Genomic DNA, 24,405 nt, shown 5'->3' with positions numbered 1-24,405 from the left:
AAGAACAATCATCATGCCTACTCACAAAATCCAGTAAAACAGCAATCGTCCTATAATCAGTCAGCAAACCTGGGAAAGATCAACGAAAAATACGTGTTTTTGTTCTATATTGCTAAAATCTAGTACGAGATTACTAATACATATATACTAATGAGCTCTTAAATCTTCAGAAGGCATTTATCAGCTAGCCTAGACCAACAACAAATTATATGACCAAAATTTAGTTATGATGCCAATACAGGTGACTTTATATTACGACGAGTCTAAAATATCTGACGGAAACCAACTAACAGATGACACCTTAGGGTTATCATTTTAGAAATTCCAACTGGAGCCAATACCAAAAAGTATAGATTAGAAGTGTCAAATATGATGAGCAGTCTTTACAGCTCAATCCCATAACATGGAAGGAACAAATTCAAAATGTATATACGCAAAGGTATGAAACTACGAAAGGACTATATGAGCAATCGACAGAGCAGTAAACTAAAGTTCAGTATAAATGTGTGAATCTTATCACTAACAAACACGGGAAATTAGTTCCTCTTTTTCCCAGGCCCTCGTTTTTTTTTTCTACTACTCAGTCACATATCACAATTTCAGAACCAACAAATCATGTTCAGAACTCAAATATACAACCAACTCATCTTCCTTCAACTATACATACCAGATAAAAAAGAGGTACTTCAAAACCAAATTCAAAATATACGCCTTCAAAACCATCTCATTCAAAACATCCTCTGCCACAAGCTCTTCTATCTCAAGTACAAAGTGCACTTACCACACCAACTTGTTATATAAAAGCAATCAAAGATCCAAGATGGAAAGTGGCAATGGATCATGAATTCAAAGCTCTACAGCAGAATGATACATGGGAGTTGGTTCCATACAACTCATATCAGAATCTTGTAGGCAGCAAGTGCGTCAAGTGGGTTTTTCAGGAAAAAATACAAGCCTACTGGTACTATGTTAATTTGGGTCAAACCCTGGCCAGCCTGGTCAACTCTTGTTCTCACTACGGTCAATTTTGAACCTGGGTTTCGGAAAACTTTGATCAAGATTATTGACTAGTGTTGACTGTTGACCACTTGACTGAAACCTTAACTAGAAGTCTAGAACCCGTGCTAACTGACTTATTGGGCCACTGGTTAGGGTCCGATCGACCCTAGTCACTAGTCAACCAAATCGATTACTGGCTACAGTAGAATTTATCCTCTATCTTTCAGCCATGTTGAAACGTGTTCACTCAAACAAGTTAAATACCACGACCATTTATGGGGTCCATAGCTGGTAAAGTCGAATTCAATCTTTCTGCTATGTTCAATTAAACAAGATACATGTGAAATACTCCAACCATTTGGGGAGATAATGCGATATTTGTATTTTGCACAATTGTAGCACAAACCAGACAACATGCATAAAAAAAAAAAACGAAAAAGACAGCCAAGGACCAAAGTATACGTTCATTTTAAGGGACCGGGACAAAGACACCCTTTATAAATTTGAAGGCAAATTAAGCAAACCAGATATAATGAAAACCACATGGCAAAAAACATATTCCCCAGCCAATGATCTCTCCATCAAGGTCACAACACTCCAATACCATCTAATTGGTTTTGAACGAGACAATAAATAAGCTCTCCCATTACCGAAGCAACTTGGAAAGGCAATGCAATTTACTAGTAGTGAACATGTGAACATGTATGGGGTGATGCAACATTAGGTTCACCAAATTCCCTGTTCAGATTGTACGATTCTCCTTTCAATTTTAGGTTTGTGGATCATTTCTACTTCGTGTACTGCCTACTTACCTTGTCTGCTGCTGTTCGCTGTATATAGTTGCTCGTCATTGTATGGCTCAATTTGCTGTACTTGCAGTACCTCCTTCCATTCATGTACTTACTGTTACTGCTTAGTGGACCTAATTATCAAACAGTGACATTTTACTTGAACATCTACACCAAAATAGAGGACATGAGTCCATCACATGCCGATACCTGTTATATTAACAGTCTCCTACTCTACATTGCATCGAGTTTTTATATGCACAACAGACTTGGCATCATAGGACTTAAATGTTGATAAGTTTAATGTAAATAAAACAGACAATTAACATTCACCAAGTTTTCTTTGCAAAGCATCAATCTTCTTTACAGTGCAATAGATAGATAATTCGCCTTTGAAGTTATATATATTACACTATATTCTCTTCCTATACACCTCGATAATTAGAAAACCATAAAACACTCTCTGCGAAGTTCCTCAGATATATTTTCGGAAGCCAATCCAAAGTTCATTAAACTGATCGTTCATCAAAGAATGGCCTAATTTAGTCATATCCGAACTTCAAAGACTTCGTAAGGGGTTTTTTTTTGTTTTTCCGAGCCTATGAATTTGAATCTTTGAATCTTTGAATGGCTCATTCTCTGAATGCTAAATGCTTGATTCTTTGAATTCTAAAAACATGTTTGTTTTCTCGTTAGAATAACCCGGCTCAAGGTGAATATAAATCATTAGGACAATTTTACTCATGCTATCTATTTTAAACACTAACTTGATTTCTTGTTAAACAAAATATATATTATATTTGAGGAGAAGAGATGGATTATCGAAAAAATAAATGATAAATAAATTTATTTAAAATATGTTTTCACAAATATATTTTAACGGTTTATTTTCATATTTTGTTTATTTTCATAATATATATATATAATTCTATTTTTAACAAAGTGGATATCATTCACCCAAAAATGAAAAAACGACGCCAACATCAAATTTTGAAGAACTTATTTTGAAGTCATAAAAGTCAAGGTAGGAAAGTAGATGGGCTCTTAAGATTGGGTTCTTAAGAAAGGGCAAGAAGGGACTTCTTGTTTCAAGTATTAGAATTCAAATTAGGAAGAAATTTTGGTCTTTGAATCTTTGAATCTAAAAAATAAATTTGAATGCTTAAACTACTTAAAAAAAAAACAAACAAGTTTTGAGCCTCTGAATGCTTAAAACTTAAGTTTAAGAGGCTCTGAATGCTGAATTCAAAAAAAACAAACAACCCCTACTGTTTTGCCATCAGGAAGGTCTGAAAGGCACCCATGGAATGGTAGTGACACATCCACGATTCCTTGGACCTCCTCTTGCCTGGCCATTTACGGACAAATAGCACCTTACTTCGTCACGTGGGCTAGCTCGCCATCCACCGCCACCACCACCTATTGTTGCATTCTGACTGTTATCCATCCATTATGTTTGAGGAAAAGAAATAAAACATATGACAGAAAATCGAGTACTAAAAAATAATTAAAAGAAATCTATATCTGGTCTGAAACCGATTAGCTTTCACTTTGCACTCTCTTACATGCGATCTAGATGGTTTTGTTTGGTCTACTACATATTTTCTTCTGGAGGCCATCTCTTAGCGCAGTAGGCTCTCAAACAAAGAGCTTTGAGGCCTCCTCCTGGCAATATTTTGGACCACTGTACTAATTTTAATATCTCTTAATGAAATGTCTATTATCAAAATAAACGAAAGCAAAGAAAAAAAAATGGCCACAAAAATTACAAAATAATCAAGTAAGAAATAACCTGATTTTGATTAGTTCTGTGGACATCTCCCAATCTTTCTTCTGCAACCTATTTTAGAGATATATTATGTAGGTCAGAAAATGGAGAAATACTACGTCTAATATATTTGTGTGTGTCTGGGTGCGTTCTAAAATCCCAACCACCAAGATAAAAATTAATAGAAGGAGAACCAAACCTGTAAATATTCTGCAAGACGAGCACTATCTGGGTCCAACTGCAGAGCTGCACAAATGAGATAGCTAGTCAGCAACCGTTTGCATTAATCATTATGTCTAAGAAGAGAATATAGTAGAATTGCATACATTAAATAAGAAATAGTCTACAAATGCAAGTACGCAAAACTCAACACAATGCAGTGACCACAACATTAGCTCAATCCCTTAACTTCGTCGAACTCAATCTAATGTAGATTTTTTTTCTGTATGAAAGCAGTAAACCCAACCAGTAGCCCAAGTTACTAAACAAATGTAAGTAGTCTTAAACTGACTTTGAGCTAGTAGTACCATGGAATTTGTGTGAATAGAATGTCATCCCACTACAAACCTTTCATAAGTCCTTTGTCAATAGCATCCCGATATTTCCCTTGTGCAAAATAGGCATAACCAAGATATGCGTATGGCCTGCTGCAATTTGGATCAATTTCAATGGACTTCTTACAGTCTCTAAAGTCAAAATGATCGAAAAGGGCTAGGCTATACTGATAAGGTTGTGGAAGGATTGGCAGAATTATTTATCGATTCTAACGCCACGGTGAATTATCTCAGATTGACTCTACCTGATCTAGGGGCAGAGATTGAGGCTATTATTGATTCCAATATATTTTGGGGCGAAGACGATGACCCAGATCCCAACTCAGAAATTACTGTTTTGGAGCCAGATGTTAATTCCTATTCAGGATATCACCAACTTAGGTTGGATCATGAGGCTAGACAGTTTAGTTGGATAAATGAGGTTGGATCGACATCCTCCTCGTCAGGTATGGACTATACTCCATCTTTTACTTTGGCCAGTTCCCCCGGGTTAGGATTTGACCCAGGAGACAAGACTGTCACACCTTATCATGTCCAATTGGACCCTCAGACCATACTTGATTTGGATGATTTGTTGAATATGGAATCTATTGTTGACCCAGTTCCAGTGGATGTTGAGAACATGCCACTTTCTGACTCCCAGACACAATATGAGATTTGGGAAAGGTTTTTATAGGCCTTAGATTTTGATGAGGATCCATTCATTGATGGAGACTATGATGATTGGGGAATGCAAGTCATTATTGATCCAATCCCCAGCCATCATATTGCTCCGGTTGAGCCACCGGATGAATCCGATAGGGCTCAAAGGGCGTGAAACTTTTTGTTCTAACTCCTTTTGTATATAGTTATATTTCAAAAATCCAAAAAAAATCATATATTTCAAAAATCCAAAAAAAATCAAAAAAGTTTTCAAAATCCCATAGAATATGATTTACCCACTTGTCTTAGTGCAAGATGATTGAATGACTTGTGCAGATTATTATGATCCCCTCCCCCCGACAATGAAGCTACTGAGTCCATTCTTTCTCATGAGCAGTCTGAGGATTGGCATACGCTAGTCATTGTGGAGACAAAGACCATCAACCTTGGCACCACAGATGAACCACATTATGTGCAGATTGGTATAACCTTGATCCCCTCTGAGCGTTGAAGCCTGATCAAATTACTGAAGGAATCCATAGAAGTGTTGATCATACATATGACAATCTATTGTCTTAAGGTGGTACATGATTTTTATTGTTCGAAGATGAGAGAATCACTCACCGAGAAGAAGAAACTTAGGAGGAAGAAAGTTCAGCGGTTATGTTTGAGAAGATTTTTCAAATGTCTAAGATCACCAACATCAACATCAGCATTTAGCATTATGCATTTACCCTTGTAGAAAGGGTAAAACTCCACAGCATCATTTGATTAACTACCCTACTGAAGAAGGGGAATATTCTGCATTCCATCAATCAACGGCTACTTAGCCAATCAACCAACCAGCTACCCTACGGTGGAGAGGGCAAATTCCATATTGCATCATTAGCCTCGATCGAAGACATGAGAGCTATCTATTAAAGAAGTCAACTGACTCGAATCTGACTACATCAAAGAGTAGAATGCTGAGAGGAGTTCATCTACGATCAACATTCTTGAGAGCCGAGATATGAAGGAGGACGTTGATTTTCTACTGGGACTTAGATACCAATAGAGACAGATTGTTGCAAGTAAAACTGAGCAAGCGGATCCAGACTATAGTGGAATCAATGAACCAGAACGTTCAAACCCAACAGTGAATGTCCATTCACTATGAAGATTCTACATGAAAAATCCTACCAATGCCGACCAATTAAAGAGGTACTACTTTTTACCCAACTTTGTTTATTTTAAGACGAAGAGTATAGTGGAAATCTTAGAGAGACGATGGAACATGCCATCTTTGATCGTTTTGTTTTTAGCCTCATAAAACCCACCTAATATCATATGTTACCATTAGAAGCCCATTTGAGCCTTAGCCTATTTTTTGTTTTCCCACAATACAAGCCCATATCCTTTAGGAAGCCTAATAAATCCTTGGCCTACCCATAAATTACCCATACCCATTTTTATAGAACTTGTCATATTCCAGGGGCATCATTTCATCCATCTTTGATCACAAAACAATCACCCCCCATGTTATTTATCCCAAGAAGGTGTTGAAGAAAATCCTAGTGTAAAAAAAAAAAAAAAAAAATCTTTCAAAACCCACCCCCCCCCGGTCAGAACTCAAAATGCTTAGAGTTGCACAAAATAATCAACACCGGTCCAAAATGGACTAAACAAAGGGCAGTTTTATTTGAGATTTGGAATCCGTATCATCATCTCACTACCATCATTCCAATTACTCCTCCATTTATATGACAAGTTCTACTCCAAAAATATTTTTTTGATCCTATCCCTTCTTTTTGAGCCCGTCACCTAAGCTTACATTATAGTCCTATGAAAGTCTGCTCTTGATCTCTAAGTCCACTATATCTCCTAGAAGGCATTAGAGAAAAAAAATGTATGAAGAAGTTGTCTCCAGAAGATTGGTCCTATGCTTTATGCTCTATCTGTTTTGGAAGAAAGTTTTTGGGTGTCGTTCAGTACTGTGTGAAGGTCAAGCAATCAAAGGGAAAAGAATATCATCTAATTCATAGGTGCCAAGTTTGATCGTACTTCTATCCTATGGTCGTCCTCATACTCATCTTTTTGTCGGTAATTCATTCCCCCACCTTCACTTGTTATGCAATCATCTGTGATATTTCTTATTCTGTGAAAAAAAAAATTGTTTTGTTTTCCATGGTTTTCAAAATTGTTTTCAAAATGAATTTCAAAAAAAAAAAAAAAATGATTTGTTTTTGAAAACTTGGTTTGCTTTGGATGGCTTATGATGAAAAATCTAGGATTTCAAGCACGTAGACAATTCTGAAGCCAATATTCCTAACTAAACCATGTACTTTTTGTACTAACATATCATTCAAATAAGTTGGTTTATACGTGCATCATCATCTAACCACTCGTGCATATTCTAATAATATAGTTGTATTATAATTTTATGTACATTATGTATATTATACTAACCTGTCATGGAGAGAAATAATGCCCCGTGCCTATTCTTTGCCAAGAAATTGTTTTTCTAGTCTCACAGGCTGTGCAACAAAATTCTAAGACGCGAGATTGAGGGTAAAACTGCCAAGTATGGATAAGGTAAGTGAGATTCCATTATATGTTGCACAAAGAATCACTGTTAGTTCGAAAATAATAGAAAAAGAAATGCATTACCGTTACATGGCATGGTCCGGATCGTGTGGTGGCTTTTTGCACGCCTTCGCACCATCACTTCTCTCCCCCGGACATCTGCTAAGGTACGACTCTCCCATCACTTTATTCTTCCTGGACGTGTGGCAGAAAGGTATGGTATTGATCCCTAACCATGTCTATCGTCTGGCGTAAGGTATGATAGTCCTCCCAGTGTAGTAAAGGCGTTAAAGCACTAATTCCAAGCTAACACCCTCTTGTGCCTTAGGAAAAAGCTTGGCGATGGCATGGCGCTAATTGAAGTGAGACGTAGTAGTAATAAAAAAATAGATATATTAAATAAAAAATAAAATAAATATTAAATATAACATGAATTATCACTGATTTGCTTAGCCAAACTTTAAAATTAATTTTATGTGATTGTAAACATAAAACCATTGTAGTCATTTAAAAGAAAAATCTTAAGCAATAAGTAAAGACAAAAATAAAACTCGTATCTCTCAATACAATCTAGCTCAACTTCAATAAACTAAAATAATGAACCGATCGAATTGAGCCAAATGAGTTATTCATAAAATAGAACACGTGATTCAATTTTAGAATCCCGTAAAACTTCATTTAAAATTTAATCCATCTTTGTATCTTCTCTCAATCCATACAACTTAACAAAAATTAGTCAAAATTAAATTTAAAGTGTACTCTACAATGAAACTTACTAAATTTATACAATTTCTTATATCATACAACAATTGGATCGAGTGTAAATGTGTCACGTATAGCAAAAATTGTAAAAAAACGAAAAAACTGTAAAAGTTGATAAGGCGCGCGCCTTGTGCACCTCGCGTCTCGACAAAAAGCGCAAAAAAACACAAAAAACGCACACCTTATACTACCTCTCGCACTTTGGTTAAGGCGAGGCACTAAAATTGCGCCTACGCGCGCGCCTTGACTACACTGAGTCCTCCTTAACTTTGTTTATATATAGCTTTCACAGCATGATTAGTTTAGAAGTTGTATATAAATTAGATATTGTGACTTTTAAAATAGGAATCTTTGCATGCATTAATCTAGAGTTTGGAAAAAATACAAAGGATCGTCTCGTTGGCGGTACTTGTATTTGGAAAAAGACAATAATAGAAGGGTGCTGTATTGGGCACCACTAAAATTAGATCGGGCAGCCTCCAATCCAAGCCCAAACAACAAAGCCCAAACAAAAGCCCAATACACCCCCCACCAAATCGCGAAACCGGGAAAACCCAAACTAACCGGTCATCTCTATCGCCATCGCGAGTCTAAACCAAAAAAAAAAAAAAAAAATTTGAGTTGCCCGATGGTTTCATGAAGCGGATTCTAGATTGAGGCTTGTTGTTGAGGAAAATGTGAGAAAAGTTCGTTTTTTTTTTTTTGGAATTTGGTGGTTTTGGGAATTGAGTTTTTCTGATGTTGGGTTGGTTTTTTTGTAGGTTAAATTGTCAAAAGAACCGAGATTGAACCGAGATTCGTTGAATGTTACTGTGATTCCGAGTTTTTCTGATGTTGGATTCGTTGAATGTTACTGTGAAGAAATTGAACCGAGATTTGTCAAAGGTAATCGTGCTTTGCTTTAAGTTTTATTTTGAATATGTTGGTTTAGAATACATGAAGAGCTGTTATTGTAAGGCTCACCATAAGGATGTCAGGAGGGATACTACGAAATGATTTTTCATATCCATTCTTGTACTGCTTCATACCCCGATACAATGTTTTTGCCTACTTGAACTGCTTCATATGTTAGCTTCTTGTTGGAGTGGAAAAGGCGAGGTAAGTGGAGATAGCGGATGTTTTGAATCCGTTGAAGTTGGATCCCGCTGCAGCTGTGTAGGCTCCCATGTTGGGAAACACTAACCAGTCGTTCACCTGGAGTTCCGGCAGCTGAAATCCAGTGAGCAATGTGTCTAGTGCATCACATGTTGGTCCAAAAACTGTTGATTCATATGTCCTCAGTCCTCGACATGTTGGGTTAGCACGACTAGATGAGCATGCTAAAGGAGTAGCCTTCACAGTTGCATGCTAAAATACCCATCCTTAATGTTTTTAGTATTAAGGATGAACTACTTTCCAACAGTAGGCCATGTTTACTTACTGTCCAATAAACACTTGGAACAAGTCATAGCATGTGGCGTTGGGATCTAAACTTTCCAGGTTTAACACACTTCAAGAATTCGTGGTGCAAACCATCGCCGCCACGGTGAAAAGTTCTGTGGAAACGTTCTCAGTTCTTATTTTCCAATTTTTTTTGCAAGTGCCTATAGCGGAAGCAAAGTAATAATTTAGGACTTCGGGTTTTTCTGCCCCTTGTGAATTTATCACAGCAGTGTTTTTCGTCTTTTTTCCATCTTTTTTTGGTGAGAATCACAGCAAATCAGCAATTACTTCACTAGTTGTAAACGGATAGAGAAATTTTATAATGCACAATGGAGCCATATTCAGTAATTGTTAAAAGGGAATTAAATGCACATGGACACATGGTAATCGTCACACAAGAGAGCTGTGGCTATGGTGGTATCTTAAGAGATATGGAGGGTAATACTCTAATAGCCGATCACCGGTTCTACCGGGAATAAAGTTTATTCTCTACCTACAAGTTAGAGCTATAGAGCAAGGACTGCCGCTTTGCTAAAAAGTTGGAACCAAAAGAGTTGCGTTGGCTGGCCTCGATCGCTCTCGGATCAATTCGATCTGGTGAAACTCCAAGTGCTTAGACGGCTTCAATTTCAGCGCGGCTAGCACAATCAAAGCCCGCCCTAGAGCCGCAAGTGCACCTAGGAAGGCAGGCTCGAGGATTGCATTTGACAAAGATAAAAGGGACGGACAATGGGCATGGTACGCGTCCATTTCTCCATTAGGCTCACTAGAATTCCCAAGTCCAATACATAGAAAGGGTCTTTCACCTCTTGCTTGTCGGAGATGTTGGACGTAATAAAATCTGTCATCCATCCTTTGATAGGTTGGTAACCTTCCTACCCTTCTTCTTTGCCGCACCCAAGACCGTCACGGAGGCTTGTGGTACCGAACCCATAGCTCAAAACTAGATAAGAGTATAGGACCAGGTAAAGAATACCTAAAAAAGAGGGATGAAGAAAGGTGGATAGCCCTAGGTAAGCTTTGGATTTTGGAAGTTATTTTCCTTACCTCAACGAGTATTTATAGAAAACGCTAAGGGGTCGCCTTCACCACCATTTGGTGGAAAAAGGATAAAAAGAGGTCTATAATTGAAATGCCTTTTTGCGATCTTGGAGAATCAGCACAAAGGTTTGCACTAGGGTAGGTCTCAGAATGCAAATCCAATACTTTGAGAAGTCTAAAAGGAAGGGCTCGTTAATAGCACGGGTTCCAGGAAATAGGGATTGTTTTGTTTTACAGTTTTACTCTTTATTAAATATGGAGTTTATTTAGTACACACGGAAGATGTCGAGATCCCGAATCTCTTTTTCAATATCTCTATTGTGGGAATATTTTGATACCTAATTAACGCCATTTTAGCGTTGGGTCTATATATAACATCGAACAAGTAGTTGTCGACAATTGGAGTAGGGTTGTTATATACTTACTAGGGGTTGCCCGTTCCCTGCCCTAACGATTAACAGTCAAGACACTTACCTTTTAAACCGTCACACACACCAACCGAGTCTTTGTATTGGCGCCAAGCCACCGAATTATTGGGCAGCCTCCAAGCCCAAATCGTGCATTTCCTATATATTATGGGAATGTGATGAGTTATGGGAATGTGATGTTTGTCTTGTTCATCTTTATATAGTATGAGAAAATGAGCTCGAATTTCCTATATATTTTCTTCGATATAAACTGAAAAAGAGAATCAATGCATTGAAAGTGAACAACAAATTTTTTTTTTAAGGGTACAAAGTGTACTAAGTGTCGATGTGTGAACTAAAGTGAACTGAAGTGTACTAGGTTTTAGTTCCATAGATATCGGGTCTCTCAGTAAAATTGTCGATTCGAGAGGGTGTACAAAGTGTCTTGGTAACCAATAATGGAACATCGAAAAAACACGATTTATCTGCAGCGACTATAAGAGTTTAATCGCTTGACCCTTAGATGGACCGGCAAGTATTGACAAAGGATATGTCTCGAGAAATAAAGCCATCACCGCCAGCACCTAAGTAGAACATATACACAATAAGCTAGTTAACAATGTGGAAAATTAATACTAAACCAAAACAATATTGTAAAACAAATACAAGAAACATGTATATTTGATCATATAGAAGAGACCCGGTTTTAAAAGCCCGCTTTTTCCTTTATGATATGGTACTTTATCTAACTTGTGAGTTCAATCCATTGTCCGCCTATGAATCCATATTATAATTGGATATTGTTGAATTTTGGTGTTTATTAGTTATAAGCCCATTCATATCATGTCATGTGGGATGGGCAACAAAAATGTCTGCTCATTCCTTAGTCACCGACATAAAAAAAATATAGTAGTTCTAGTATTTGAGAATCTTTATATTGTAATATGTGTTTATATTATAGTGTAGGTATCAAGCTTTCTCTTAAATGGACGTGTTAAATTTAAAACTTATATAATATCTTCATAAGCTTAAGTGTAGTCTCAAAACCTTTTAGTTTACAGTCTTATTAATTTGTTTAACGAACGACACTATATAAGCTAATAATCAAATACACTATATAATGACCTTCTGTACATTCTGTTACTCACCTTTTATATTGCTTATGTTCTTGAGTCTTGACTAATGAGTAATGACCTTGATTACATGCAGCTTTTACGAGTACTTGCTTAAGGTCCGGATCTGAGGGAACAAAACCGGCTGTAAAGCATTATAGGTGAGAAGCTTTTTCTTTGGTTATCAAATTTACTGAATGTACAATCAAGGTGGTTTTTTTGGGTGGTTTCCCCTATGCTTGACGAGGGACAGAAATTGTATTGTGGGTTGAATATTTTATAGGGTGGTATGTACATATGGTTGTTGGAAGGATGTCATTATTGATTTCCAGGTTATGACAGGTTTAAGTATACGAAATGTTGACCAAACAAAGGAAACTCTGCCCAAAATTCGATAGAATTTGGATAGCGTAACGCCTCATTCTATTTCTTCATATATACTTGGAGTTATCATAGCAAGCTTATAAGTCTATTAGTTTTACGACTGGGATGATCTCTTTTTTCTAGTGGTTTTCTTTGTACATTGTTTATTTAAATATGGTTTACTAATACTTGTTTTATTTTTCTTTGTAGCGATGGGTCCTCGATCAAAGAATGTGAAGAATGTAGCGAAAACTACATTAAAGGGTGTTAAGAAATTGTTTGGTGGCGGTTCCTCTAGCGGTGATGCAGTTGGAAGAAAAAGACATAGGGCAGACGGCTTAACGGCATCAGCGCGTAGAGGGGACCATTTGGAAAAAGAGGTTCTTGAGGTTCCTGAGGTTGATTCGTTTAGTGAAGATAGTGTAGATAGTGTAGATAGTGATACTAATGTAGGTTTAGATGTAGGTTTAGATGTAGGTTTAGACAAAGGGAAGAGTATAGTAGAAGAGGAGAGTGAGAGTGAGGAGGAGAGTGAGGAGGAGGATGAGCAGGATGATGATGTTGAAGAATATGTGGTAGAAGACGTACCACCAGTGGAAGAAGCACCTCCGGTATTGGATTTCGTAAGAAAATCCAATGATGATTTGGAGTTTCAAAGAGGTGTGTATGGGGAGGCCATTATGAGTCGAGTTGTTGTATGACTATCGCGGTGCATGTCGCTTCGCGATGTTTGGGGGAGAGAAGGGTAATATTTTGTTTTTCTTGTGTACTTTGATTTTCTTTTACAAAATATTTTGTTTCGTTCATATATATCTATCGTGCTTTCGGTTGTTTTCAGGAGGATCGCTGGGGCGTTGAAGTGTGTTTCACACTTAGCGAAGTTATCCCAATGGAATTTCAAAATGAATGTGAAAGGTCTCCGAGATTTGCCGCCGCGTTGAGAAGGATCGGGTTGTTTGATCTCGTGGAAGGTTATCACGAGCATATGGATCCACCATTGATCTCGGCGTTTGTGGAGAGATGGCATCCGGAGACCAACACCTTCCATATGCCGGTTAAGGGGAGATGATCGTGACTTTGGGACGATGTTGTCCAAATGTGGAGTCACATTAGAGGGAAGAGCGTGCAAAGGGACGAGTGAAATGAACTTACAACAATCGATAAATCTCTTACATCTTGGTCTGGGGCTCCCTATTGATTTGATTAGGGCGGAGATGGAAGCTAGCAGGTTCACTTCAAAAGTAAGGCTAGAATTCATCCGGAAGCATTTTGCGAACAAGATTCACGATAGCCCTATATGTGATTTTTTGGGAATGTGGTAGAGAAGGCCTCGAAGTTTCCGGGATGTTCAAACGGACCGTTAGAGCTTTTATTCGCTTTTTCTTTGGATGTGCCGCTTTTTACCGACAAGTCCGGGATTTGGAGTGCATATATGTTATATCCGAGGCCGTTGTTGAAATTCAATTGAGATAGAAGAGTATGCATGGGGTGCGGCAATTTTGGCGTTTTTATATAGAGGTCTCGGGGCGCCACATGCGAAGGTGAAAGGGGGTTACAGGCTATATGACTCTTCTACGAGGTAAAATTTGAGTATTTTAGAGTTTATTTTTTTTTTAATGTTAATTTTATTACTCTATCAATATGTTAACTATTTGTGTATATCTAGGCATGGATCTATGAGTATTTTCGGTATTCATGACAGTCCCAAATTTCAACTATATCTCGTCTCACCGGCGTGCTCATAGACACATCCAGCCGCTCCACACTATTACTTAATAACAATTATGCATTGCAGTTTTATCGGCGATAATTGATGATTTGAATGAGTTCAATGTAAGTATTAAATTCAATGACAATTTGGTATTTAAGTTTGTTTATATTTATTTTTAGTAATTGATCATTAGAGTTGTTAATGACACATTTGATTTTGTTTCAAGGTTGTTTGGCATCCCTACAAAAATATCGAGATACAAACCCGATCGATGACATTGCATTTTTGAGGGATTGCTATGTTTTTCAACATTGTCGAGAGCTTCTGTGTCGCAAGGGTGGTGCGTCGGTTAGGTCACGTGCAACTTGTACCTAAAGATCCTCCAATGCCAAATTGGAGAACAAGAACTGTGGCAGGACGCGGGTATGAGGTGAGCTGGACCAATATTGGGCCACTTTACTGGGAGTCGTGGCAGAATCACGTGATCCAACTCTGCAACCGAGGACCTATTTCATCTTATCCATGGGAGTGTCATCAAAACCACATGACTTGGTATGCGAGGAATTCTCATGTAGTTTTGGTGAACCCTGAGCTTCTTCCGATTCATCCCTCCTCGAGACACTTTAACTAACTGTTCACCGATTGTAAGTATTGTGATTTTTTAATTGAGTTTTCTCTAAGCGTGATTTTTGCATTCGATTGGTAACTTATCTTGATTTTTCTTTTTACGTAACGACGCGTCATCGATGAAACCGGTCGTTTGCTAGAGAGAGGGTCTGCAATTGGTGGGAATGATATGCCGTGAGGAAGTAAGGTCCTCATTCGAACAGCGCATACAACTTGACTAGGTGCAAGTACATTGGTGGCACTATAGTTGATTTGTTTCGGTTTAGGATTTGTAACTTTGTAATTTAGTTTGATGGATGTAATTTGTTTAGGTTTAGGGTTTGTAATTTTGTTAACTTCGAATGAATTGATGGATATGATGTTTGCATGAATGTTTGAATGGAATTTAATGTTTAGGGTTTAGGGTTTAATGTTTGAATGTAATTTGTTTAAGTTTAGGGTTTAATGTTTGAATGGGATTTTATGTATGGATGAATTTGATGAATGAGAGTGTTTGATATCTAATGTTTGAATGAAAAAGTGGAATTTGATGAATGAGAGTGTTTGATATTTGATGTTTGAATGGAAAAGTGGAATTTGATGAATATGAAAGTGTTGTAAAAACAAAACGAATTTTGAAAATTTTTTTCTTCCAAACGACCCAGCCAAGCATCGTTTGGCATAAAGGCCAAACGACCTCAGCAGATCGTTTTTCCTTTATACGAAACGACCACGGCAGATCGTTTGCTTTTAATCCCAAACGACCCGGCCCGGATCGTTTGGTCTAAAGGCCAAACGACATGGCGATCGTTTGGTCTAAAGGCCAAACGACATTACAGCGTTTGTCTAAAGCGGCAAACGACATGGCCACATCGTTTTCCTTTTTAGACCAAACGATCTGGCGGGTCGCTTTTGTATTAAAGCCAAACGACCTCACCGTGTAGTTTCGGTCATTATTGACAACATCTGAACGTTATTTCAAATCACTTTCGATTGCGGTCGAATCAACTAGTCGATCACTCGATTGCCTTCCGAATCAACTTAGTCGATCATTCGATTTCAAAATCACTTTCGATTGACGTCCGAATCAACTTAGTCGACGCTCTATTTCCAAATCACTTTCGATTGCCGTCCGAATCAACTTAATCGATCTTTCGATTTCCAAATCAAATCAAATAAAAGCCCTAACATTATTTCCAAATAACAAAAAATAAAATAAAATTACATTTGTTCCAAATTACATCAAAATATCAAATTACATCAATATATCACTTAGTCGATCGCTCGATTTCAAAATTTGTCGTCCGAATCAACTTAGTCGACTTTCGATTTCCAAATCAAATCAAATAAAAGCCCTAACATTGATAACATAAAAATCAAATCAAATTACACTTGTTCCAAATTACATCAAAATACAAATTACATCAAAATATCATATCGACAACATACAAACAACTTAGTCGATAACATGTAATGTGTTGGTCTTCAACGAGCTCATTTTCCCATATTAAATTGGGAATGTTCAATGCCATAAATTGCAATTGCCTTTATTGTCAAGGCCAAATTCCAACTTTCAGCAATATCATATCGAGCTCTAAGCCATTGCGACATGGAGGAACCGGACAATCTTCAACAAGTTCAACATTGACAAAATGATTTCCACCAACATGTATGCGCTACCCAACACTTGGGTCACTCTCTCGAGGATTTGCTTGGGTTCGGCGGCATGAGAAGGAAGCATCGACGAGCTCTAAATGCATAAGGACAACATTAAATCTTGAAGCAAATAAGTATCCGGCAAAAGGCATGCTCATCCACTTATTTAAGGGTGCGTAACCTTCTTCATGTAGGATTTCCTTCATCGAATACAAAACCTCACTTTGATTGTACAAAGTACAATAAAGGGGAGGTTGTCGATAAGCTCTTCGCATAACTCCCTTCTCATCGTGGCCATTCTTCTTGACTTCTTCCTAATGCAATGCAGAAAGCTCTATAACCGCTAGTTGCCATCGCCAACAGGGTCATGGACTCTAACAATGTATTTATGCATTTCTTGGGGGAATATCCAACCCGTAATCCTTAGGACCCTCGTCTTTCCAAAGTCTAAGCCATCTCTCACATTTCGTGGGTGCGATTTTTGGAGAAGGCTTATTTCGTGGTGTGGTTGTTTTGGTATTTTGGGAGAAGGTTTATTTCTTGGTGTGGTTGTTTTTGGTGTTTTTGGAGAAGGCTTATTTGTTGGTGTGGTGTGGATGTTTTGGGTTGGTAGTTTTGGAGAAGACTTCTTTCTTGGTGTAGTGTGGTTGTTTTGGGTGGGCGTAGTGTTTGGTTGTGACGAGACCCACTCTTCATGGTCACGTTGAGAATGTTCAAAATGAGATGGATCTCGCTTTGAAGAGTTATCATCTCGGTTTGAAGCTTTCTCGCTGCGGCTACCTTCGGCCGACCTTTGGTTTTGCTTTCCTCACAAGGCGGTACTAGCCATGTACTTTCTCTGCAATGCGGCAATCTCCATAAGCTTCCTAATCATAACCCTCGCTCTTCTTAAAACCATTGCAAACCTATTCATGAACAAGTCCATCGAAGGTGCAACATCGGGACCAACACCCATCGACACATTGGGAGAAGCGGACATAATGTTTTCCAAAAGGGTCGATAGCGCAGACAAAGGGATGGACCGCTCTTGCTCTTCAAACTCAATTAATTCATGAGCACATGGCAGTCCATGACTTCGGCGCGCAAATAGCACCAACACCTTATCTCTCCATCTTTAACACGCTTTACGCGGGTATCTATTTCTTCAAATAACAAGTCTAAACACTTCGTGAGACAAGGCCTCTCGAAGTTCCGCGAAACAAAGGAATCCGGTGGTGGTCTTTGAAGTTACAATCATACTTCTCGAAGGTAGCTCTAATCTCGGACATCCGGATCTCTAGAATCGGGTGGATTAAGCTAAACATACTCAAAAAATCATGACGGTTTGCATTTCCTAGTACACGCTTCACCGAAGCATGAGACCCTTCAACTCTATTGGTCGTTGTACTCCCCAAAGTGAATGTGTTGGTCAGTCCAACAACATACGAATCGATCCCCGTGAGGGAAACCAAGTCTCGCGAAATAACAAACAAAATTGGAGTACTCAACCCCGTAATATTTTTCCAAAGCATCCCATCTACTGGAAAATAACCTCGTCTTCGATTTGACTCTGGTGTTCCACGAACTGGGCCTTCTACAAGTTTCAGTAGTTGGAAAAATATCGTAACATTTTGAAAGGACGCACGTAGCGATATGCCATCTACATAGATGCTTGTGTGCGTTAGGAAAAACTCTGTCAGCGGCACTCATCAGGGCTAAGTCCCTGTCAGACACGATCACAGATGGACTTATGTCACCAAGCAAGCCACTAAAATGATGCGGGGGCCCACTCATAGTCATTTGTTGTTTCAGGTGAGCAAAGACGCGACACCACGGTGAAAGATTTCCATGTTGAAGTCACCCCAACAAACTGTACGAAAGGCCACCGATACCTATTAGTTTTGTAGGTAGCGTCTAACATGAAAACTGTTGGAAAAGTCCGAGCCAACTTAACACCTTCTGGATGGGCCCATAACAATCCCGTTATCTCCTCGGTATTCTCATCCCGTCTCAACTCCTCAAAATAATGTTCTTTTTGCTAACAACTCACGCAATCTACGTAATTGTGTGAGACCGTTCATATCGATTTCACCTTCGCCTTGCGGTGTAGACTTGGGATATACTAGAGATGTTATCATGATACCTATTCTTGATGGAATCCAATATTTGTTTAGGTTTTATTCCACACTTACTCATCTCGACAAATAATTTCGAACTCTGGAACGGTTAGTCGAGTAGCAAATGCATGTTCTTCAAGGGTCTTCGCCAATGGATGGTTGTGAACACCATTAAGAACGATAATTTTCCAACTATCGACAGTGCCGCATTGGAAAATACCTTTTAACTTAAATGGACATCCCGATTTCTTGGTTCCCGACCTTCTCTTATTAGCCTTCTCTTAGCCTTCCTTCTTGTGTGACCGATACACACCCGAAAGCACTCGCAAGCCAAATTCAATCTTGCTACTTTCGGTTTCCTTTGGCACACTCCGACTTTTCAATGACCACAACAACATTAACTTGTCTTCCTCTAGCGGTTGCCCAATCGATTTGCTCGCCACGTGTATGAAAGACCTAAACACATAAAAAACAACAACTATTATTAATACACTAATAAAATTATATTTAGAAAATTTTAAAAAAAAATGAAATCAATGCCTACTCAATCATACCTCTTCTGTAGTAAAAATTTCTGTTGTATCACTTAAAATCGGTTGACAATCCACATCATTCGAGTTTGCAGAAGATCGGTTCCCGGATAGCGGCAAAGAATTCTACATATAGAAGAATAAAACAAGAGTCTCAAACAATGCATTTAGTTTCAAACGACCCAACCATGTAGTTTCATCAAGAGTCCAAACGACCCGGCCATGTAGTTCTATAGTGTAATGAAACGACCTGGCCATGTAGTTCTGTAGTGTAATGAAACGACCCAGCCATGTCGTTCCGTAGTGTTCTCAAACTACACCGCCATGTCGTTCCGTAGTGTTCTCAAACTACACCGCCATGTCGTTCCGTAGTGTTCTCAAACCACAGGGCCCATGTGGTTTTGATAGTGTTACCAAACGACCCAGCCATGTCGTTTGGGCTCGGGTTTTGCATTCATTCATTTTGCATCCATTCATTCATTCATTCAATCAATCAAGTGTTTTGTATTCATTTTAATCAAGTGTTACCTCATTATTTAGGTTTGCATTTTGTCGTCGACGATTTTCGAATTTCATTTGCTCGACTTGTCGCATCTTCAAATTCTTCACCTTGACCTTCAACATTTTGTTCCACTTCTTCACTTTCAACATATCTTCTATTTTCTCCTTCTCTAATTTGTTGTTCTTCTCTAATTTGTTGTTGTACATCAAACATTACCTCAAATACTTCTTCTTCATCTTCATGTTCCATTTAGAGAAACTTGAGTGTGTAGAGAAACTTGAGTATGTAGAGAAACTTGAGTATTCTATGTAAACCCTAAACTCTAAACTGAGTGAATGAGTATTCTATATATATTTGAAATTTTGATATATTTCGAATAATTGAGTGAAATATATTTGTAAACCCCCCAAACTAGTTTATTATTTACAATTGAATAAAAAATGGAAAATAACAAGTTTAGATATAAAACAGGTTATTATTTTAGATTTGGATAATTTAGTGAAATATGTTTGAAATTAAATTTTTTTTTATGTCGGTACGAAATTTGTAAACCCTAAACCCTAAACCCAAACCCCAAACACCCAAACTAGATTATGATTCAAAATTTGAAAAGAAAAAAAAAAATAATAAGTTTATAAATAAAACAAATTATTATTTTGAATAATTAAGTAAAATTTGTTAGCACGAAATTTGTAAACAACTCTAAACCCTAAACCCTAAATCTCAACCTAGTTTATGATTCACAATTTTAAAAATAAAATAAAAATAACAAGTTTAGATATAAAACAAATTATTATTTCAAATAATTAAGTGAAATATGTTGGTATGCGAAATTTCTAAACCTTGAACTCACGAACTCACGAACTCTAAACCCCAAACTAGTTTATGATTCACAATTGAAAAAATAATAATAATAACAAGTTTAGATATAAAACAAATTATTATTTTAGATTTTATAGCATGTTTGATTACATGTTTTAACTTGGTTATAAAGATACTATGTCATAACAGATAAAGAGTGTAGAGTGCATGTAGTTTTATTGATGTAATTGTGTTGTTTCTAACCCAATTTTTTAAATCGGATTTCAATTTTTCTAATTCAATTGAAATCGTTTGAGTGCATTTGGAATCGTTTGAGTCGCGTGTCCGCGTCGTTTGAGTGTACACTCAAACAGTGACAAGTCGTTTGAGTGTAAACTCAAATTACATGTCCAAGTCGTTTGAGTGTACACTCAGACGACATGACCATTTCGTTTGAGTGTTACTTTGAGTTTGAGTTACACTCAAACAAGATGGCCAAGTCGTTTGAGTAAACGATATGGACAAGTCGTGTACACTCAAACGATATGGACAAGTCGTTTGAGTGGCACTAACACTGAAACTACGCGGCCATGTAGTTTGAGTGTACACTCAAACTACGCGGCCATGTCGTTTGAGTGTACACTCAAACTACGCGGTCATGTAGTACATGATGTAGCGTGGTTTGAGTGTTAGTAGTAACACTTGAAACTCTGCAGCGGCCATGTCGTTTGAGTATACACTCAAAGCGACTTGGTCATGTGGTTTGAGTGCACACTCAAACGACATGGCAGCGTAGTTTGAGTGTACACTCAAACTACATGGCGTAAGTTTCGATGTTAGTGTGAGTAACACTCAAACGACTTGTCCATATCGTTTGAGTATACACTCAAACGACATGGCCATGTCGTCGAGTGTACACTCAAACGACTTGGTAAGTCGTTTTCGTTTTCACTTAAACGACATGGTCATGTCGTTTCGTTTACACTCAAAACCAGCGACCGACCATGTCGTTTGAGTGTAAAACGTAAAACGACTTTCGCCAAGTCGTTTGAGTGTACACTTCGAGCGACACGTATGGTCGCGGTGTCGTTTGAGTAAAAGCGTAAAACGACCGGAGGGTTCGTTTTGGCAATACGGTTGAATTGGTTCTTTGGGCTTGGGCTTTATGGCAAATTTGTAAAATTTCTTTTTTTTTGAGGGGTTGCCCAATCCAATTTGATGAGTGCCCAATGGAATCACCTAATAGAAAAGGCACCGAAAAGAGATAAAGAAGTTTGAGTGGACGTTGACCGTTCAAAGATTCCTTTCTCTCAAAATAAAAGATCTGTTTTTGTAAAGTGATACGGTGCAAGCACCAGAAATGGAATTTCGGTGCACCTTACATGCTCTCACCCGGTTTGGTCTAGTTCAACATGTTTGGCTCAGATTGACCCGGTTGGTCCAGTTGACCCGGTTTTCACCTGTTGGACCTGGTTCTCACCAGTTGACCCGGTTTTGACCAGTTTTGACAGTTGACCAAGTTTGACTAAAAAAAAAAAAACTTTCCAAAAAAAAAAACTTTTCAAAAAATAAATAAAAAAATTAATGAATACTAGTATCATGGGGTTCTTACCCTCCAGTATGAGAAAATATTCATCAAGTTTTGTCTTCACCATCGCACTATTGACAACTACTTGATCATTAATATCATTTCGGTAACTCCATTTGTGCAACATTAAAATTGTTCGCGAGAACAATGTCGGCTTTTATTGATGACCTCGCGGATGGATCACCGAACTCATAGTAGTGAGATCTTTTCAATCCGAAAGTACTTGAACGTAATTGATTGATTGATTGATTGAACTTGAATATCATCATCCCCAACATCCATCTTTCATCTCCAAAGACATCTCTTATCTTCGGCGGTGTGTTAGATGCCGTAATCTTCTTCCTTCTTCTTTAGAATCTCCTATCCCCAGTGGATCTTCTTGCTCTCCCCGGTGAATTTTTCGTTAGTGTTTGGCTATCACCATTATATGAGAATCTTTAATCTAAGTCAAAATCATGAATGAATTGATCTATCAATTTAATTTCACCAGTTTTCCAAAATGAATTTGAAAATATTAGATTTAAAAAAAAAAAAAAAAAAAATTGTCCCTTGATTTCAAAAAAGTTGTTCATCTTTTTCAGAAAATATTTTTCAATCAACCAATATCATGTTACGCGGTGTAAGTCCGTCCGATGCTTCCGCTAGCATTGATATTTTGTCTTGTGGTATAAGTCTGTCCGATGCTTCCACAGTTAATCCAGTTACCATGTTGCGTGGTATAAGTCCGTTCGATGCATCCACCAACATTCAATCATTTTTAAGCCCTCACAAACAACTTGAAAAAAAATTGAGGATTTCAAATATCTAGGGAAAAGCCCTATTTCAAAAAATATTTTTCAAATGAATTTTCAAAAATTGCATGAGATCTTTTGGCTGGAGCTTGGCAAAAATGGTTTGTCTCCATGACTTTGACGTTCAGTTGCAAGCAACCTCCGCCAAAGAGGGGCAACTGTAGACACCCCATTTTTGCACCCCGGGCATAATTCATTCACGATTTTACCTTGAATTAAATATGATCATATAAGGTGATATGCTTTCTAGAGTCTTCTTTTCTATATCAAACTTCTTTCTTTTCATCTTCTTTTAGCGTCTTTAGAATCTCCTCATCATGTTCTAGCTATGGCTGAAGTTTCGTTGCTTTTTGAGTTTTGAGCTAAAAATTACCAAAATGCCCCTATAACCCTTTGGAGCCCTAATCTCGTTTTTTCCACTCTTTCTTTGGATGAGATTATTTCATATTTGAATTCTCTTTGAAAAATCCTTCAAAATGCGTACAAGCATGCCTAGGTTCCTTTTGGATTTTAGAAACCCTAATCTTGCCTTATCCCGTTTCAGCCCGTTGTGCGCACTGTTGAGTGCAACAATTTTTTGGAGTAAGATTTCGACCCAAGGGCATTTTTAAGAGTTCATGGACCTTCCTAATGGATTAATTAACATTTTTTGTGAAGAAGAGATTGCCTAATTTTGACCCGATCAAAGTGAATTTGCAGCATTGAAAATATGGTCAAAATGGGCCTTTTTGTGGATTTTGGACTTGTGCTCGTGGGCTGTGGATCCAGCTCGAGTTGGACCTTTTCATTAGGGTTTCTAGCCCATTTTTCAAGCCTCCAAAAACCTAGAGAACCTTCCTTATCTGTTTGATTTGATTTGATCCCTAAAATCAAGAATATTCTAGAGAATATGCCATTTTGGAGCCATGTTTGGAAACCCTGGATTATGGGCTCATTGAGGACGTGTAGGGCTTGATTTTTTGCCCTAATCCATCTAAAATATCCAAAGATCAAGGGCCAAGATCGCACCCCTTATCCCACCTCTTGAATCAAGGGCTAGATTTAGGAGGTGCAACCAAAAAGAGATCAAACCATTGGATTTTTCTTCATCAATACTCAGCCATTGGATCAAACTCATTACCATATTTGAATCCACGCCCAAAAGCTATAAATTTGGGTCTCATTCACCCACAAAAAACATCTAGAGCTAAGGATCTGGAGCTAGGAATTCGAAGTTAATAATTTGGACCTAGCTATTCATAGCTAATAGCCTAGTAGTTTTCTTATCTTGAGTGTTTTTTTTTTTTTTTTTTTTTTTTTTTTCTTTTCTAGTTCATCATTCTAGAGTAGAATTTCTTTAGTTTAATCTGGAGTTGAAGGTAAAATTTCGACTTTGAGGTTTTTCTAATGAAGTTCTTTGTATTCTTCGTCTTTAGTCTTCTTTTCCCCTCTTTCGATCTTGAGTAGAAGCTCCTTTTCACCAAAAGTTGTTTTTTTTTTCTCAAATCACCTGTTTCAATCCAAAAATCATAGTTGTCAATTCCAAATCAAGTTTATCATCATCATTTATCAACAATCAATCAATATCATCAATCAATCAATCAATCTACAATCAAGTATGAGGCAACATTCCAAACAAGGTGAAATCTCTATTTTCTCTTTAATTTTAATTAGTATTGCATATTAGGATTTTTTTTTAGTTTTATTATAGCATATAGTTATTAG

The 24,405-nt window shown here is 37.7% G+C and overlaps 1 protein-coding gene and 2 long non-coding RNA genes across 3 annotated transcripts; 2 read left to right on the top strand and 1 right to left on the bottom strand.

Moving 5' to 3' along the window:
* Positions 1–3,032: 3,032 nt before the first annotated feature.
* On the bottom strand, positions 3,033–4,246 carry LOC147499450 (uncharacterized). Its single transcript, XR_015194479.1, has 4 exons — positions 4,123–4,246; positions 3,755–3,801; positions 3,580–3,627; positions 3,033–3,206 (listed from the first exon to the last, which is right to left on the bottom strand). It is a non-coding gene; the product is annotated as an uncharacterized LOC147499450 (long non-coding RNA).
* Positions 4,247–8,623: 4,377 nt separating this feature from the next.
* Positions 8,624–12,199, top strand: LOC147499449 (uncharacterized). Its single transcript, XR_015194478.1, has 3 exons — positions 8,624–8,752; positions 8,837–8,960; positions 12,155–12,199. It is a non-coding gene; the product is annotated as an uncharacterized LOC147499449 (long non-coding RNA).
* An 11-nt stretch (positions 12,200–12,210) lies between these two features.
* Positions 12,211–13,121, top strand: LOC147499448 (uncharacterized). The gene is made up of 2 exons (XM_086563478.1): positions 12,211–12,218; positions 12,631–13,121. The coding sequence occupies exon 2, from the start codon at positions 12,633–12,635 to the stop codon at positions 13,119–13,121; it is 489 nt and encodes a 162-aa protein (XP_086419604.1). The 5' UTR covers positions 12,211–12,218; positions 12,631–12,632.
* Positions 13,122–24,405: the final 11,284 nt, after the last annotated feature.

The sequence above is a fragment of the Coptis chinensis genome, chromosome 5 (assembly GCF_015680905.1).
Source record: "Coptis chinensis isolate HL-2020 chromosome 5, ASM1568090v1, whole genome shotgun sequence".
Lineage (NCBI taxonomy): Eukaryota > Viridiplantae > Streptophyta > Magnoliopsida > Ranunculales > Ranunculaceae > Coptis > Coptis chinensis.
The sequence above is the reverse complement of the archived record's forward strand: the minus strand, read 5'-3'. Positions and strand labels throughout refer to the sequence as shown.

Coding starts and splice junctions, on each gene's coding strand:
- LOC147499448 (XM_086563478.1), top strand. CDS start 12,633: ATGGGTCCTCGATCAAAGAATGTGAAGAATGTAGCGAAAACTACATTA.